The 18,736-nt window shown below is 33.5% G+C and overlaps 3 protein-coding genes across 3 annotated transcripts in view; all 3 read right to left on the bottom strand.

Annotated features, from left to right (window-relative positions):
- Nucleotides 1-584: 584 nt before the first annotated feature.
- On the bottom strand, nt 585-3,959 carry LOAG_02307 (4-hydroxyphenylpyruvate dioxygenase; the record flags this gene model as incomplete). Its single annotated transcript, XM_003137845.2, has 10 exons — nt 3,856-3,959; nt 3,581-3,673; nt 3,269-3,391; nt 2,957-3,049; nt 2,719-2,822; nt 2,386-2,496; nt 1,910-2,045; nt 1,556-1,744; nt 1,342-1,464; nt 585-671 (listed from the first exon to the last, which is right to left on the bottom strand). The coding sequence occupies exons 1-10, from the start codon at nt 3,931-3,933 to the stop codon at nt 585-587; spliced, it is 1,137 nt and encodes a 378-aa protein (XP_003137893.1). The 5' UTR covers nt 3,934-3,959.
- A 627-nt stretch (nt 3,960-4,586) lies between these two features.
- Nucleotides 4,587-6,261, bottom strand: LOAG_02306 (transmembrane protein 85). Its single transcript, XM_003137844.2, has 3 exons — nt 6,118-6,261; nt 5,744-5,962; nt 4,587-5,078 (listed from the first exon to the last, which is right to left on the bottom strand). The coding sequence occupies exons 1-3, from the start codon at nt 6,235-6,237 to the stop codon at nt 4,887-4,889; spliced, it is 531 nt and encodes a 176-aa protein (XP_003137892.1). The 5' UTR covers nt 6,238-6,261; the 3' UTR covers nt 4,587-4,886.
- Nucleotides 6,262-6,731: 470 nt separating this feature from the next.
- Nucleotides 6,732-18,736, bottom strand: part of LOAG_16505 (peroxisome biogenesis factor 1) — a gene marked incomplete at its 5' end in the record, with an annotated part of 16,465 nt that continues 4,460 nt past the window's right edge. The window contains 12 exons of the mRNA XM_020449158.1: nt 6,732-7,244; nt 7,494-7,668; nt 8,100-8,203; nt 8,386-8,528; nt 8,780-8,844; nt 9,073-9,207; nt 9,405-9,580; nt 9,773-9,920; nt 16,840-16,979; nt 17,121-17,276; nt 17,589-17,791; nt 17,977-18,089. Of these exons, the coding sequence (XP_020307344.1) occupies nt 7,096-7,244; nt 7,494-7,668; nt 8,100-8,203; nt 8,386-8,528; nt 8,780-8,844; nt 9,073-9,207; nt 9,405-9,580; nt 9,773-9,920; nt 16,840-16,979; nt 17,121-17,276; nt 17,589-17,791; nt 17,977-18,089 (1,707 nt within the window). The 3' untranslated portion in view covers nt 6,732-7,095. The remainder of the gene's footprint in view (nt 7,245-7,493; nt 7,669-8,099; nt 8,204-8,385; nt 8,529-8,779; nt 8,845-9,072; nt 9,208-9,404; nt 9,581-9,772; nt 9,921-16,839; nt 16,980-17,120; nt 17,277-17,588; nt 17,792-17,976; nt 18,090-18,736) is intronic.

Below are 18,736 nucleotides of genomic sequence, written 5' to 3'. Positions count from 1 at the left end.
GCCATAAAAGATATATAGCGAACAGAGTTAGGATGAGATTCATCATCGATCAATTTCAAATAGTCAAATTTAACTCCTTATTTAATTAAGCTTCTCAAATTTTCAATTAAATTTAGTCTTCTTGAAATGACAGGTATGATTGGTAGCACAGTGTAACATAACTTTGTGGCATCACATTTCACAGGAAACATCTAGTGGGGTAATCAAGAAAAGTAATAAATGTATTTGTAAAATTTTTTCGAATTTTCCCTCTTATTTTACATGTAACCTTTTGTACGTCGTAAGACATTTTTTTAATATTTCTTTTATATGTGATATTCGAAACAGTAATACGTAATCACCTCTTCAACCAAAGATATGTACCATAGACGACATTGAAAATAAATAAATAAATAAATAAATAAATAAATAAATAAATATATATATATATATATATATATGTATAAATTTATCTGTAGATTTTATATTTATAAATGTACATCTGTAAATTTTGAAACAAAACTTCATAAAAATATCCCAAATCAAAGCATGATTTGTTGCTTAGCGAGAAACTTTGCCGGGAATGTCATGGGATGACAAGAAAATTACAAACCATGGTGGAGAGTTCCACGTCTCTCCTGCTCTTTCTCTACTGCATTGAACAAAGCATTTATATTTCCAGCACCAAAACCCTGAAAGGTTTGTTTTAAAATGATTAAAACACAATGTCCTTTATTTTTCAATGACCGAATAATTTGGCAATTGCTCGATTTTTTGTGGATCAACCTCAAACAAGTATACTTGACTTGGTTTGCATCTATTCTTTTTATAAGCGATATCATCTTATGGGTACAACACCGATTCTTGCTGTATTGATCATCCTAACTGTCTCAATCAGTATTGAAAAAGTTTTTGTAACACCGTTCTAAGCACTATTTTCAATCAAGGTAGTCCGATTGCGCTTAGTGCAAGGTTTCAATCTTTGGCAAGCTCCATGCAGCAGTGAGAATCTTCTTTCTAATAGCTATATAAGTTTGCATTTCATTCAACTAGATTTTATTAATACTTAGCTTCTCAGTTTATGACATTTGATAATAATTGTGAACTGAAAATATCTTTGTTGTTAACTTGAAGGTACGAAAATAAATTCGGTTTTTAAAATAAGCTTTATGCTCCCGTTCTAATTCCTGTTTTTAGCAGATCTGTATTGCCTGGTGCGCTTGCATCCTTTGTCTCTCTACAGTTTCGCTCTATTGACACCAGCACACACTCAAAGACTTTCGTCTCGGCAGCCGATCCTGGGACACATTTTACAATGATTTTAACTGCTTCAAGCAGGAAAGTAAAGTCATTTCAACTTACGGAATAATTATTTCGTTGAATTACTTCGAAAAAAAGGGTAGGTCGATCCTGGACAGGCTGGGTGAACATCTGTAGCAAATATCCATGATCATCAAAGTCCATCAGAATTCGGAGCTCTTTGATCTGGAATGAAATTTTTATAATTAATAACACTGGCTTGTTGCAAAATCGTTAGGAAAAAACAACCGATATTCTTTCACAAAAATTCACAAACTTTTTCAAAGCTTTCCAGCAAATTCACTGGGGAAATGGCAAGACGCGCTTCAAGATCGGTATAGTATTCGTCGGGAATAGGAATGAATTCGACACCTCTTTGTTTCATTCGTTCCGCCGTTTGAATAATATCGTCAACCAAGAATGCTATATGTTGGACACCAGCACCTCCATTGTAATCCAGAAATTCCTTAATATAAGAAACCAGTTTTGGAAAATTTGGGAAATGGAAATTAACAGCAATGAGCTTATCTGCATTGTGCTAAACGTGAACTATCAAGATTATTGACATGCTAACCTTCAAATTACAACTGTAATTTAACAATAGATTATTAGAAATTTTTTTCGGGCCAACCTGTATTTGGCTTCGCACTCCTACAGCTCTCGGAATTGGTTCAGCGAAGCCTATCTGTATTGATTTCGATTTATTCGCTATCAATACGATTTTCATACCAGAACGACTCGAACTGAATATCGATTCATCAGCAGACCTAAAAGAATAAAAAAATTTTTGTTTGGAAAAATTGTAATGAGTGAATGTATAGCAAGAATATGCATAAAGGAAACACAATTATTTTTCTATCCAGTTCTCCTTTCGCAAGTGGTTGAATTGCAGAAATGCATACAGAGTACAAATGAAGCTAAAAACAGAATCTAACCTTTTCGAAACCGTTAGGTTTTGAAATTTTGATATATATTCATATTTTTTTCCAGAATTTTTAAAATGGGATTCAGGCCAATCAAATTAGTCGATTCTGCTTCAGATTCCCACCTATTTCAAAAACTTTCCACGATGGGTAGGAACTGCAGAAAATTTCTTTAGGAACGAACCATATTTCTTCAAAATCAAATATTTGATGATAGTAACGCAAAGCGGGTTTCACAAAATCTATTGGATAATTGATTACGAGATGATCTACCGAAACGATCGATATTTCTTCCCTAAAAAACTAATTTCTTAACAATATATCCAAACGTGGGACTATTTCGTTACCTTTCATACTTTTAGCTATTCATTTATTCACCGGTTTTTGAAGTATTTGCAGTTAGAATTACTGATCTTTATCTCTAACTACAGATTCTCTAAAATATTTATGATCGATAAACAGGACAGAATATCCATGTATTCTCCTCCATTTTTGTACAATTCAGAAGAAATCTCACACTGATTTCAGAATATCGTTGCTACAATCGTATTGTTCATAGTTTGGCAAAAAAAACCCTCGATATGTTTTTGAATCCAACAGACTATGACAGACGTCACATTCCTGAAATCAGCCAAATATCATGTTTTTCACAATTTAATGTAAAGGGTGCAACAATGAATTCTTCGGAAGTGATGTATTTCTCAGTCAATTTCAGCAAACCGAAAAGTTTTCTAGAAAGAAATTCTTGCACATACCGGTGAACTAATCACAGCGGTTTTTACGAAACCATCATCATCAGCAACAATTTCAATCGGCTTCACCAGAAATCCACCTTCTTCAACTATGCGCTGCAATTTAAATCATAGAGGAATTTTAAATTTGAATCTTCAAGACCTTTCAATAAAATTTGAAAGAAAAATCTTAAATTCAAATCATTTACATTTTTCTCTCTAGAAGTATTAAATTGCCAAATTCCTGAAAGCTCTCAGTTATCGTTTCCCGTATTATTGAAACGATATTGCAACAAACTAGATGATAATGCACAACAAGTAAGTTATAAAAACAACCTTAACAGCAGCACTTATATCATTAGTAAGAAATGACACATCTCTAACGGAATCGCCATGGAGAGTCAAATGTTCCATGAAATCTTTATCCTGAAGTTTGCACGTCGTAAAGATGAAAACGATCTGAAAAGGCTTCCATTTAAATCTAATAAACTCCATACAAACAAAGATCACTATTTTTGATTATATTGTCGTACTACCTGATAACTTATCTAGTATGTCATCGATTTGCATTAGAAAATGTCATCCTCCCAGGGTCATCTTTTCCCATCATATTCCTTATCTCAGAAATGGTAATTATATCAAGCTTACATTTCCATTCCGGATGGCTATACTCCTCCACCGAGCATTTTCTTTCTTGGCAAATCGTTGAAAACCAAAACTGATGCAGTACCAATAGGAACTCTAAAATATTTTTAGTCCGCAACATCATTGATGAAGGATAATCGGGATAATACTACGTATTGATTTTATTCAAATGTTATTAAACAGTTAAAATTCAATAAACGTTTCATTTCTTGAGACTTCGTAGAAAAAAAAAAAGCAGATAGAGGTTACGAGAAGTTGTAATTCATGGGAAATTCGACCTGCAAAGCATTAGAAACATAGAATTCAACATGATGAATTGACAAAGGCAACCCTTTCAGGGCAGTCGGCCCGAGCATCTTGCCACCTTTTTAATACCTAAAACAAAATCACAGTGATCACTGCGAAGAGTAATTAAGATTTCAGAAGGGAAAAAACCGAGTGACCATTCGAATTCTGTAATGAATTTTACTAAGGCTTCCTTCTCCCTACTGCATTCTTGATAAATCCCATACTCTTCATTAGTATATTATTGAATGAAATGAATCTTCTCTACAACATTTGTTCCACGTTGACTATTTCCTTACGAGACGCATTGATTGGATAATTAACTCTTCCAGTTTTATACCACAAACCGGTAGAAAAACGTCACTTGTCATATAGAAATTTGATAAATTACTATAACAATCAAAGCCATCGCAGTCAATTCGTAGTGCTAGTCGTAGCATATTTCTTTTGCACTGCTTTTGCTTTTTTCCCACAATTTCCAATCGCAGTTTTTTTGAAGCCATATGACAATGCGATTATTTATCAGTGTATTTCAAACAAGTTTTTCACCACCAACAAGATACGCACAGAATCTTTATGAGTTTAGAACTTCTCAGTGGAACGCATTATGATTATTTCCATATGTTTCAAAAGAAACACAAGAAACAAATGAGAGGGTTCCATCAAATGATGAAAATTAGCATGAAATATCCACAGAAAAAAACATATCCAATGTAAATGAAGACAGAAGAATCGCAAAAGGAATCCCACCGAGATGAGGAACTAAAATATATCATTTTTTAGGTGTTTGAATATGAAACAGTAGGAAGTGACGAAAAAAGTAAACACTAGTGGTTAATCCATGTGACTAAATAACCTTTTTCGCGCTTTCACCTCCATTATTCTTCTGCAATCGATATAAAAAGAAACTTCACTTCTGGAGAAGGTCTATTCCATTAAAATCATGAAATCCAAAAAGAAGTGCTAGCAATCCTTTACTTGATTGAAAAAACATTACATTGAAGAAACGAAGGAACAACAAATATTATGAGATAAATGAATCTGAAACAAGAGAATACTGCATCCGTTGAGGTGGTAGCTGGAAATCGAGCCAATCTGATGCATGATTGGGTAACAATCCCATACTGTGTAACTTGTACAGAGCCATTGCTACTGCTATCATATTCCCAAGCACGAAAACCAATTTATGCAGCAAAAGTGAGCCCATATGTTCATCCTAAAAACTTATTTCATATTATTTCAAACAAAATAAGACGAATTTTAAATCCTTGTTGAAAACAAAATTTTGAGCATCAACCGATGATTGACTGTCACCAAAATTGACATAATGTTCGCAATGCAAACATTACATGATGTTTCAGGAATTATGCGCCGATTAGCATGTCCATTTTTTTCATTGCACGTCGATTTAAACTAGTTTCAAATTTTCGAAGTATTTCTGTAGTAAAAAATATTTCTATTTCTAAAGCAAACTGTCTCCTCAGATTCGAAGTTACATATCAGATGTACACGAAAGCAAAAGAAACTATTTACGCCTTTGAAAAGAGACGATACGGTTTTGCAGTTAGACACGCAATTTATAAAAGTTCAAGATGGAATATCAGAAAAGCCTATTTACTACAACAAATAATAAACGTCTCTATTTGAACGTTTCCTCGAAAACTATTTTCACTAGAAAAATAAACTAACGATATGGCTTGCACCTGTAATAAAAATATTTTTCAAAGAATTGTGCCTACTTATTATAGTTTGATTATTCAATTTAAAAAATACAAATGTCAGTTAGCTAACAAAGTAACAGCAAAAGTCACTAATCCACAAATATGTTTATAATAAAATCAGTAAACACAATAAGCAACCACTTTTGAATAATAAAACAACCTGCAAAGGTTTAAATGCCGGATTAACGCTCATCAATGCCTTAACAGGACGCCAAGCCATCATCGCGATCATCATAATAGGAAATATACTGATTGTATTGCCGGACATATACATCATGAAAAGATTCATCGGTAAGCTCTTGATAGGTTGCAATGCCATGTCCCAGGCACGTTTCTTCATCAAATGATGCGTTTGTTCACTGTCTCCAGTTTGTTCTATCTCAAAATTCTCAACCTCTGAATAGTTCTTTCAGCTACTATGGGAACTGCACCAACCTTTTATTGAATGGTATGTTTTGAAATAAAATAATAAGAGCGTAGAAAAAGAAATCATAAAAAGGCAAAAAATCTTTTCGGAAAAAGATTATGAACAACCTGCTGAACAGTAATTCCAGCTTGTGAATAACCAGGCGGATTGAACGACGAATCCAAAGCACGACTCACATTCCGTGTTCCGGCACTTGTCAAGTCCAGTCTCCACTTCGCCAAAGACATTCGACTTTTTACCAAGCGCTTCAATCAAACAACTTGAACTGATCATAAATTTGCTAACAATGCCGTTTATTGCGCTGAGCAGCAAATAACTAATGTATCAATGAAATGTATGTAAATTTTACATGACTTTGAACTATATAGACCCAACGAAGAACTGTATGGATATTTTTATATTACATGATACAAGTATTGAGGAAATTCAATTAAAAAGCACAATGAACCATCAGCGCGTTTGTAATCGTAAAAATTTATGGTAATGAAGATCGGAAAACCACAATTATATTTCTCACTGTGCTTATTATGAGATTTCCTAATTTATTATCTTGTCTTCCATTTATATGACAGGAAAGAAAATTTAACAAGCATTCATAGCGTAATAATATGGTTATAATGAAAAGCTCTGTTGAAATGCGAAATGAAGCCCTACATCCCGAACTATATCGACTGTTTGAAATGTCGAGCTTTGCAATTTAATAGCAAACAAACATTACTTGGTGATAACTACGAAATTGAAAATGCACATAAAAATAATATCCAGTTGAAATTTTTGCTGAAGGTGAAATATAAAAAATTCTAAAATGAAGTGCAAGATGGAAAGATGATATGGCAATAATGTAAAAATGTGCTGCAAGCGTGTTATATGCCAAAAAAATATTTGCAAAGTTAATTTTCAGCAAATATACGTAGTAGCCAATAACATAAGACATTATCCTGACGAAAATGCAATAAGTCAAACAAATGTACCTTTCACTTAAATAGAAATCTATCTACTTTTCACCTAAATAGACTTCTATTTGGTGAAAAGTAAATCTGTTTCATTTTTTTTTACTTCACGTCAAATTTAGGATAAACCAGGAACTAGGCTAAAGTGGTAAACAATCCTGGTGATATGAAAGGTTTCCTATCTGATCCAGAAGAACTCCTGTTCTTGTTTGGTTGTGATTCCTTTATTGCGGACAACAGATCTTCTTGACTTAGTGCATATTTTGCATTTTCAAAATCGAGATCTGAAAACAAATTTCAGACTACTTCGTGAAATCAATTCGTTAAGAAACATCGTTTCAGAAATATGAAGAGAGTGGATATGCAAACATTGCTTATCCAATTCAATTTAAATGTACAATTTATGGACCTTCCATATTTGATCTTGCAACAAAACAATTAGTATAAAACCTAATTCTTTCTATAAAGCGACTACGTGAGGTAAAACTTTATAATCCCATCAACAAATTTTTAAGATTCAATGATTTACCTACCTTTGTCCCCAAGTACTCCATTTATTCGCTTATGAGCAATCAATTGAGCATTTGTTACCAAACCTTTTAGGTCAGCACCCGTCCAGCCATCTGTTTTTCTTGCTATCACTTCGAAATCAGCATTTCCCGAGTTTATACCTCGACAAAGTACTTCCAAAATCGACTTTCGCTCCTCCTAAATATAGATTACTAAAATGATTTAATAATACAATTTCATCTTTTAGTGACTTCTAAATTATTCTTGTCTCCCAAAAAGCGTTGCCTGATAATTTAATTATGAACTGTGAGAATAACGTTATAAGAGTTTCTTTAAGGTATTTTTTGCGAAGTCTTCCATATGCACACACAGACAGCATACTTAAATAAAGTATGCTGTCTTACTGTTAAATACTTACTGTCTCAAATAGAAAGTTGACACTGTTAATGGGAAGCAGAACAGTTAAGTAAATTGGAAACTCTCTAATTAGTCCAATATTTGATTTCAAATACTTCAACGAAAATGTAATTTCCAGAACACTTGAACTACAAAGTGATGTATCAAAAGCGGATTTAACTGAAGCTTTACATCATTTATGCTTGATCATGGGTTACAATGAAAAAATAAACCTTCTTGGGCAATTCACATTTAACAATGTAATCGAAACGACCCGGTCGTAATAAAGAGCTATCAATTAAATCAATTCGATTTGTAGCCGCAATAACATAAACACCTGTAAAAGTCAATGAAACAGCAAACTCTTCACATATAACTGTTAAGCACAACGATGTGGTGGCACAATCAAAAACTAATAGCAGAATTTGGGTATGTGTAATCAAATCAAAAAACCCATAACTCAAGCAAAAAGCAACTACCAAACTAAAGAAATATCACAAAACAGTTGAAAAAACATACCATCTAGTCCTTCAACTCCATCAAGTTCTGTCAGCAATTGATTCACCACACGATCTGTTACCCCTGTATCGTTCTCACCACGTTTTGGACCCAGTGAATCAAATTCATCAAAAAATATCAAACAAGGACTTCTAACACGAGCACTACAATTCAGTTGAGTGAAAACGGGTCGGAAAAACTGACTATTTTTACATAGAGGTATTATGCAATATCTCCATGCAGATTATGATGAAGTAAGGTAAGGTTCTGCTTGATACTTAATTTAGTGAATATTTTTATAAGTTCAAAAAACACTTGTAAAATAACTTTCCAAAAATATTGGAAAATAGCTTCTTGAATTTTTAAAGCTCAGTTTGGTATATAATGATTACCGTAACTCAAACAATAAACCTACCATTCGAAAATTTTTCGGACATTTTCTTCACTTTCACCAATGAATTTTGATAATAATTCCGGTCCCTGAAGAAATTTTTTTACTAATTTGAAATTCGGAAATGTAGAATATTTTAAAGTCATGAATTTGTCGTAGAAAAAAATTTGTATTTTTCAAACAAGGCTTAACAAAACTAAATTGAAGAGAAAAGGGTTGAGTTGTGGGATTAAAACTTTATTGCTATCCTAATTTTTTTCCGACTTCTTATTTCAGCTTGTTGTTTTCAATTTAACTGAACAGTACAAATAACCTACTTGGATAGATATAATGCTGAATTTCCACTGTGCTGCTAAAGTTCTACAAATAAGTGTTTTCCCACATCCGCTTGGTCCATGCAGCAGCACTCCGTGACCAAGACGAACAGAAATATTCCGGTACAACAATGGATACTTAAAAAAATTTGATGGAACAGGCATAATATTATAATTCATTGATCCGTTTATAATAATTTTATCAATTGTAAGTCCAGTCATTACAATACAACACTTCTAAAAAATAAGTCAAGTTTGAACATTTTTTAGCTCCACAATGAGTCATGTTTTTACGCTTGAAGCGAAGATTAGACAAAAATAAAGCTAATACTTGCTTTTGCTGGCCAAATAAAAACTTCAGTAAGGATTTGTTTCACACTATTTAATCCTCCAACATCCTCCCATTGTAATTTAACCATGTCCAATGGTTTCAGTTGTTCGAAGGATACTGCATTTGGTCGAAATTCCCTAATTGCGTGTTGCACATCATCTTCTTCAATTTTTTCATGCCCTATGGCAAAAATAAATTGTGAGGAATTCATGGAAGATCTTCATAGTACATAAATCTTTCAGATCGTTACATTTCTCAGTTTTCAGCAGGTTGTATAAATGATGCAGGAATAAAAAAAAGTGAAACAACAAATTATAAAACATTGAACAGTATCATAACGTAAAGTTTGCGGATGCAAATGGAAAATTATACCTTCCACTCTTGATTCTAAAATAATTCTTCGGGCTAATCTCTTCAAATCGCTAATGGTGCATTTCCCAGTTGCTTCAACAGTACGTTGTAAAATGCATGTTTCTATTTCTTGGCTACAGAATTTCGTCAAGCATTTTGCTCGTTCAATCTGAAAAACAGAAGTTCCGAAATAAATACATTTATTCCTCATGAAAATCCCCGCAAAACGACTTCCAGCGAACAAAGACCCCCTTCACTTGTATTGATATATTCTGCAACAATTATTGGTGAAAAATCACATGAATGAGGAGAGAAAAATTAATATTTCCCCGAAATAAACGCCCACTGAATTACTAATCATCAAATAAAACTTTTCCGACGCAAATCCACAGGAAGTGCTACAAAACTTTCCAAAAATACTCCAACCTATTCATTCGATGTTTTTTTACTCTGAAAAGACTTTTTTTCACTTTGTTTATGAGGATGAAATGATAAAGCTGTATAAAAATGATGATCGACAAGTACTTCTGATATATCCACGCAGAGCAGAAATTATCTTCTATAGCAAAAGCATTTTTCTATTGTTATGGAGAGTAGAGACTCTATTATCAGATAGCAGTTTACCAAAATTCTCAGTCTCAGACACTGCACAAATCCCCTTCGATTTTCTTTTTGAAACTTTTCTTGAACCTTATGCGCAGTAATTCAGATCTCTTGCAAAAAGTACCTAACTAAGCAACCAAGTAATATTTCAACGGCTGCAAAAATGTAGCAGCATGCTGACCTTCGTAAATCTGATGTTCCAGTATTTCTGGCGCCTTTTTGTGACGTAACGCATAAGGTTTCTTCTATTAAATAATAATTGCTGGGAAAAGTTCTTTGCCACTGAGCATTATTATTGCACTTGCCTAATTGTCACTTCATATTACTAAACAATCACAGTTTACAAAACAGAAGCCTTAATCGGGTCTAATTTCATCCTTTCTGTTGTATTTCGCTGCAAAAAACGTCTAAAAAATGATTCAAACATGTAACTCGGCAGATATCAGATCCCATCACTATATTAATTCAAGAGTTTTCCATTATATCTTCGTTTTACAGTTGTATGGACTTTCTCAAGCTGCAATTGCTCTCGAAGAAATTCGTTCTTCTCTATCATCACGCAACAGTTATAAAATAAAGCATATAAATGTAGTAGGACATGATGAAATAGATCAAATTTTGTATAGAGGTTGCAACGATATTCAAATAGTTCAGCAAGCTGCACCACTTTTTAGTTCCTTCAAGTAAATTGAGAGTGTAATGCGAAAATTATAATTGATGAGTTGAACTAAAAATCGCAACGGATTTGTTAATAATTCAAATGGGCAAATCAAAGAAACCAGTAAATTCTTGTCGTTTGTTCATTTAAACAACCACATTTCGATTTCGCTGATACCGACGAAAATGCAGTTGGCAACCTATATGATAACACATCTTCCATACGGTCTATTGTACACCAGAACGAATTAGACATCAATCTCATTTCGAAAGCATTCAACTTCCCGTCTTCCAGGATGAAAAATAATTTCAATTTGAAAGAGCTAACAATAAACAAATGAATCTGGATAAGGTAAGTCTAAGATGAGGCCAGAATAATGACAATATACCATCACCTGAATGTAATGTTTATAAGAATTATCTTTTGAGGTAACACAACAACGACCAGAAAATTTGACCTCAACCAAAATTTGTTCCAAGAAGTGAAATTCATTTAATTTATATTGTTATGCTTATTTACTTTAGCTTACGTTCACATACAAAAAGTTGATTCTGCCAAGCAATCGTCCGTAAACTGCCAAACATTGTTTTTTTTGTCACTGCAACTGTAGTTATGGTAAGCAGCTGTATGCACTGTGTACTTCATTTTTCCAAACCTCAACTTACGCCTAATACTTAATGAATTTATAGGAGAACCTCATTTAACATATTCCAAACTTCGCTGCCTATCTTGAAAGTGTATGTGCATCGCTACCAAGGAGGGAATTGAGGTTGAGAGAATGCAGTCGGTGACATTTCTTTTCACGCTACCTCTTTCTATACCTTCGTAGTAACATGTCGTAGGAACCGTTATAACGGCAGGGTGCAACACCTTTATGCGGAAAAAGAGAGGGGGTAGCATGAGCAACAACGTCACCATTCTGTTCACCTCATCAACAACAGTCAGTGCTCCGCGTAGTAAAACCAGCTTCTCTTATCTCTTCCATAATCGTTTTTTTGTTGATCTCAGAAGACGCATCCAATACGTTTTGCATCACCGACTTCGTCTCATTTTTCAAAATTTTCCTTCAATAAGATTCTCAATCTCTAAACTTATTCGCACTTATTTCATTCTTTCTATCGAAAGAAATGAATCTCTGATGACTGCAGAAAAGCTTTACGTCAGGATAGTGATTCCAACCAGTGGACCGCCAGAACTAAAATATGCTCACGAGAGCGGCGACGCGGTGGACAGAAAACAGGCGGGATTGCTCTTATCAATATTTGACTGACTAATACGCTAGAACCTTATGAGCTGAACCTTATGGTTCCTGCTATAAATAAAAAAACCAAAATAATCCCTGGTCAGGAAAAAGTTAGGAACCACTATTTTAGGAAATGTGTGGTGCTAGAATGCCACTTCGACAAATATTTGATAAGATTTCAGTAATTCCTTCCAGATTTTACACAGTTAATAGGCCTGATTCCTCCGAAATATTTGGGTGGTAATATCTCTTTGCAGCTGCTACGAGGTCCTCAGTACTCTAAAGTGCGTCTTTAATGATGATACTTTGTCATGAAGACATTAAACACTGTAGAAAGGCGTCCTTTAAGTCCAACTAATTTATTTCTTCACCGTGAGAGGGAGTTACGTTCAGTTAAGTGTGACAATTAAATGTGAGAAAGAACCATCAGTTCAATTAAGTGTGAAACGAAAGAACCATCAGTCTCTTAAGGAAGTGAATTTATATTTAGCTTCACTTTTTTTTTAAATTGTGCTAACTCCGATAATCAGAATAATATCTTCACGACATACAGAAACAGCCGCTTACCTTTAACAGAGTAAAAGCTACCATCTCATTGTCTAAATCAAATTTCGTTTCAGGAAGATGACGAAGAGTGTGAGCACAAATTTCGGGGAACCATTGAGTATCGAATCCAAAAAACTTGTAGATGAAGTACGTTTGAAAATTAACCAAGCAATACACCCCAATGTAAGCAACAATTTGTTTATGTTCTGTAAGAAAAAATCAATAAAGCAATAAAGGATTCTCCTACATGCAAAAAAATTTTCTTCACGACTATAATAAAAAGTATTCTGATAGACAAGCTTAGAGCGGGAAATTAACAATCCATCCATTTCCAAGATCTACAACACTAAGTTCCAGCTAGAATAAATGATCTTGCAATCCGAAAATGCACTATCTTTTGGAAGTCTCAAAGCACATCTCTTTTAACAACAACAATAATCGTGTTCCGCAAAAAGTTTCATTTTTTTTTCTAATCGAACCACAGGTTTCATTTCTTCTGAAAATCGAAAGTGGAAGTTCTACCGACACAACTCATTAATTTCTTGCATTTAAATTTTTTTAGTTCGACAACGACTTTAATATTTATCGTTTCGTATTAGCTTGTGAAAGAGTCCTGAAAAAAAAGAAAGATGTTGTGGATACTGCTGCCAAAGTCCTCAACAATCATTTGCGTATTCGAAAAGCACTTAACCTGGTTTGTTTAAATTTGATTTACTTTAATTTTTCTTTAATTTTCAATTTTTTTTGTTTAATTTTTTCTTTTTTTCCAAGAAAGAAAAATCTTTAATTTTTAATTTTCTTTAATTTTTTCTTTCCAAGTAACACATATTAAATGTTTGCTTTTGAAATATGGTTCATTTATATTATATTCGCTATTATATTAAGATAAACTGTTACAGGATAATCTGCCAGATCTTCCGTTTCCCGAAAACCCCATGTACTCTCTAAAACTGTTTCCGATGGGAAATATTCTGCATGTAACAGATAATCATAACAGGTTGTTATGGTATGTAGAATATAAGACAGTCAATGTTGAGGTTGGTGTTAAGACTTTTCTCTTATGTATCAATATTAGATTATCGAAAGCTTCTATTAAGAGCAATACAAGACAAATTATTACTAATCATGATTCCAAGTAAGCTGTTTCGTAATCTGGAAGCAAGGTGTGACTTTAACGACTTTTTTTTTACTGAAGGCACCACGGTGATCTAACGAATTTTCGCTCTTGCTAACTTCAGGAAAATCACATAAATAAGATGAAAAATTGAAGCATTACTTACAGGCTATAGCTCACACACTACGTAGTTCGGAATCTATACGCTTACAATTTCGCCAATTCGAACATATGCTCAAAAGAGTCAATCAACAAGTGAACAAATAATTCTGCTTTGAAATCTTTAAAAATTTCTATATGGGAAACATTTCGACTGAATTACCTCCATAACTTCCTGATTTAAGACCTGCGAATTAAAATTTCAGCTTTTGCGGAATCCTTAGCTAATTTTCCTCACCATCCATAGTCTAGCGTCCACATTTTGAGCGCAGAAATTTGCATCAGACAGTTACTAACATTCCATACTAGTTAAAACAGATCCATATAGGTAAAAGAAAACAAAAATCCAGAAATGATAAAAAAAAAACCGCGCCTCACCACCACGAAAATTTGCCAGATTCCAGGAAAAGAAAACCGGCCGATTAAGTGGTCTAAGACATATCATTGATTTGCATGATTATGAAATTAATCCGTTCACTATGATCTTCGCTACGAATGGCAATTTAGCTTATTTCTCTCAGCTGCTTCATTTCGACAATTATCCTGAGCTAGTTAGTTTGAAAGCTTTCTCTATGGACTTTCTACATATAGTTGCAAAACAGTTAGCACATTCATAATCAAAAAATCTTTCAGTGGGCAACTTTTTCTAGACGACTCTAATTACTAGAAAATTGCCATTACATCTGCTACACTTAATAACTAACGAACAAATGTAGTCCATTACACACTTAATAAAACCAGATTATTTTAGGTAAGCCCAGTGGAGATGGTGAATATCTCGAAATGGATTCATGTACCATATAGAATAGCAAGAACGATGATGCCTGACAGCTTCATAGAACGTTTCCGATTATACAATGAAAATTTCTTGTCTAATTTATTGAAAGAGATTAAAATTGAAGATATACCTACAACTTTAGGAGGCAAAAATGAGGTAACTCATTGAAACGAAAATTTCCGAATAGTTCTGAAAATTCCAGGAAAAGTTATGTCACTAATACAAAATGTTGTGATAATTTAGAATGTATGTGATAATTTAGAATTTAGCCTAAATTAATCAAGGATGGTTCCCTAGATTTCTCTTATCATGATGAAACACTAGCAGTTCCACTTTTTTCTTTTTTTTTGAGCAACCTTAGCAAAGATACCTTTACTTCTTTTCTTTCAAATAAGAGAAACCAGTCCCAGATAAATAATAAATATTTACAGCGACAACAGATAACAAAACTTCTGAAGTTAGTAAAATTCGGTAATGCAGAATCAGACTAAATTTATATAGGAAATTCAATGTCAACCAGCAACAAAAGAACAATATGTTAAGCCAAAAAACCTCGAGCCACCAAGCAATTTGGAAGCAATCACAATCCCACCAGGAAAACGACGTCAAATTTATGTGGATGTAAAGGAGAAAGGAAATAGACTACAGTGGTATTTTACTACGGATAGTGACATTAGTTTCGGCGTTTTTTATGAGGTGATCAAAAAAAACTGGATAATGTTTAAGTCATAGAAAAAAACCACCAGACTAGCAAGAACTATCAAGGCAAAGGCCTTTTCGGTCAACATTTTAATAGATAAAATTTAAAAAACAATATTATTTAGTATCGTAACTCAGTTATAAGATCAAGGTAAATTTAAACAGAAGATAACAATAAGCATTAACAACTTGATCCAACTTGAAATGATGGTTTATCTACTTAATTAAAGCAAAAGATCTCTGGCAAAGACTAGGAGAATTTAAATTTCAGCCTCCACAACAAATCCTGTCATCAAACGAAGCGATAACTAGTACGCGACAAGAACAAGAGATTGATACTAATGAACTTGAAATGGTTTACCCATGGCTCAAACTGAGCGCGAAGTTAGTACCTGAAGCGGATTCAATAGAGTGTACGACACCGGGTCGTTATTGGATAATTATCTGTAACAAGTTATCGTGGATGCGACGGAAAACAGTGAATCTAGTCATTCAATTAGTATACAAAGATAGTGGCTATGTTAAACAGTGTCACAGCGATGGAACATTTGGCAGTTGCTCAAAACCGTTCGTTACTGATTGTTTGTTATAATTTTAAAAGAGCAAAAACTTTTGATATTCATAAATATTGCATAAATACAAATTACATGTACTACGTGTTTCGGTAACATTTCTTTCTTCTGAAAATTACCAAAGCACATATAGAAATCGGTTTGGAGAAGAAAAGTCAAACACCAGAAAGGAGAAAAAAGAAACACAGCTATACCTTAAAATTCTACTTTGCTTTTTGAAAATAAATAAAACAAATATCAATCTTGTGAACCGATATGAACGGTACACCACCTCGAAATACCTGTATTAGACTTTAATGGTTTTAAGTCGAGGGAGCATTTAGATCTTGGTAATAAGTTTTACATGATATTCAATGCAATGAGCTACGTATGAGACAAGAACCAAAATTAGCCAGTACTAAAGATTTCTAACGGTTACTTTATCAATGAAACTAATACTGGAATTTGGAACTTTAAAGAATGTTTAAAGAATGTGCAAACTGTCCACTCCACAGTTTTAATGTTTATCATATAATGTTTTCAGAATGATGTGTCTCAAATTCATTGTCATCAGTTCAAAAATACGATTTTGATACTAAACCGATAAAAACTGTTCTTACCAAAGAGAACTGCAGGAGCACAAATATTATTATGTTACAGAAGACTTCAATCTAATAGCAGTTTTCATGATTTACACATCTGAAGAACTTATACTTAATAACTACTTGATAACTGACCGGAGTAAGTTCTTTGATGTCTTCTACGTGACCAAAAAATCGCCCACCGGCACTCAGCGAAAACAATTCGACAATCTTATGTTTGGAGCATGCCGTTGCAACAACCAACAAACCATTCTCATTAGCCAAATTCCGGACTACTTTAAGAAACAAAGTTTTTGTGGAATAAAATATATAAAAATGCAACAGTAACAAATTAAGTGGGTACTGATGGATTCCACCAACCAAAGTACGAGAATAAGTTAACTAACATTAACTGCAACTGGACTTTGCAAACTTACATTCGGCACATTTCTCCAAACGAACATTCTTCACATTCTCATCTTGATCATGCAATAAAATATCCAAATTATCCAAGAAAAGGACTGAAGGATAACGTCGCCTTAAACGCGTCATCGTAACTTTTAGTACATCTTGAAATTTTTCAATTGATTTACCTATAAACAGATGGTTCAAAAATCAATGAACTGTTTTGAAAAATAATATTTGTGCTAGGTAACACACTAGATCATTCATGAAGATACTGAGTAATCAAACTATTAAAATAGATGATAAATAAAATATCCAGCTTCAATATTTAAGTAGTTCAACACCAGTAATTATTCTAAATTTGTTACACTAATCCTTTGAACCATTCAAAGCACTGAAGAGCTACGAACAGCGGCACTGTACCAGTATACTTAACATTAAGAAATCATTAAAAAATATATCGCTTCTAAATTTTAGGAAATTTTCAGATAAGAATTCACCATTCCATTCAGAGCAATATAGATATTCACTGTAAACAGCCAAGTGAGAGTGCAGTAGTTTTTTTGCGAGGAAATGTAGAATAGTTGTTTTACCCGCCGATTTGTTACCCACTATAAGAATATTTTCTGATGAGGAAAAAGTAGGCTTCTCCAAATGATATGCAATGTATGTGTAACATTTCTCAATAAATGCAATTTGGAATCTGAAAATTTCTAACATTAATTCTGGGTTGAATAACAATGTTTATAATAGCGTTCAATAATTTCAGCATTTTAAAATGTTCAGGCTCGACCACTCTGATTGTTTTCCAGCCTTCCCACATATATTGAATATCTTTTTCCCATAACTTCTGCTGCAGTGTAAAATGTTTCCACGAATAAAACATACGAAAATTCAACTATTTTATTCTCCCACTCGCCGAAATTTACAACTGCCCCATGAACATTCTCTACATTTGTTTTCTGCATCTGCACATAGCTACCATCCACCGGATCAGTATTCTGGAAGAATTTAAAGGTCCGTATTTCTGGATCAGCCTGTTAAATAAAAAATTAAAATTTGCTACAGCAAACAATCCCAGCTATCTCCCAGTAATACTTTCGAAGCCCCAACTCCGATGTGTAGATGTAAATCTTATATCAAAGTTTTTCATCAAATTATCCCCGACTATTTTCCAAACATATTTTTAACTTTCTTACCACAGAAAAATACAAAAATTATCATTATGGAATGTTTCATTTACCCGATATTCAAGCAGGGGAAAAACATCGTTAGTGAAGACGAAACATTTTCGAGACCCGTCATCTTTTTCCTCATCAAGGTGAGGCCGAATCCGACACTGTATATGAGATCTGTCTACAAAATATTTTATCTTCCTTAATTTTGAAATATATCTGCTGAATGCCTTTTTGTCAGTCTTCAATTTTGTGGACAATGTAAATATTAATAGAAAAAGACACACATACAAATGATTAAAGTAGTTGAAGAGACAAGATAAGTGTATTAGCCGTGAAACAATCGCACTCTAGTAAAATCAAAAGCATTAAACTTATAGAGGATCTTAAAATCTAATCCAAACTTACGAGATAAATTCATTTCCACTTTGAGCCCGTCAACTGGAACAATGATTGGACAATGTCGACAAGTC

The sequence above is a fragment of the Loa loa genome, assembly GCF_000183805.2.
Source record: "Loa loa unplaced genomic scaffold supercont3.6, whole genome shotgun sequence".
NCBI lineage: Eukaryota > Metazoa > Nematoda > Chromadorea > Rhabditida > Onchocercidae > Loa > Loa loa.
Note: the sequence above shows the minus strand (reverse complement) of the source record. Positions and strands in the feature narration are given on the sequence as shown.

Bases quoted from the DNA above. Each gene is read 5' to 3' on its own strand.
- LOAG_02306 (XM_003137844.2), bottom strand. From the start codon at position 6,237: ATGTCTTTGGCGAAGTGGAGACTGGACTTGACAAGTGCCGGAACACGG. The intron at 5,963-6,117 runs GTTGTTCATAAT...GAGAATTTTGAG, and splicing joins CTGGAATTACTGTTCAGCAG to ATAGAACAAACTGGAGACAG. The intron at 5,079-5,743 runs GTTGTTTTATTA...ATAAGTTTTTAG, and splicing joins CGGCATTTAAACCTTTGCAG to GATGAACATATGGGCTCACT.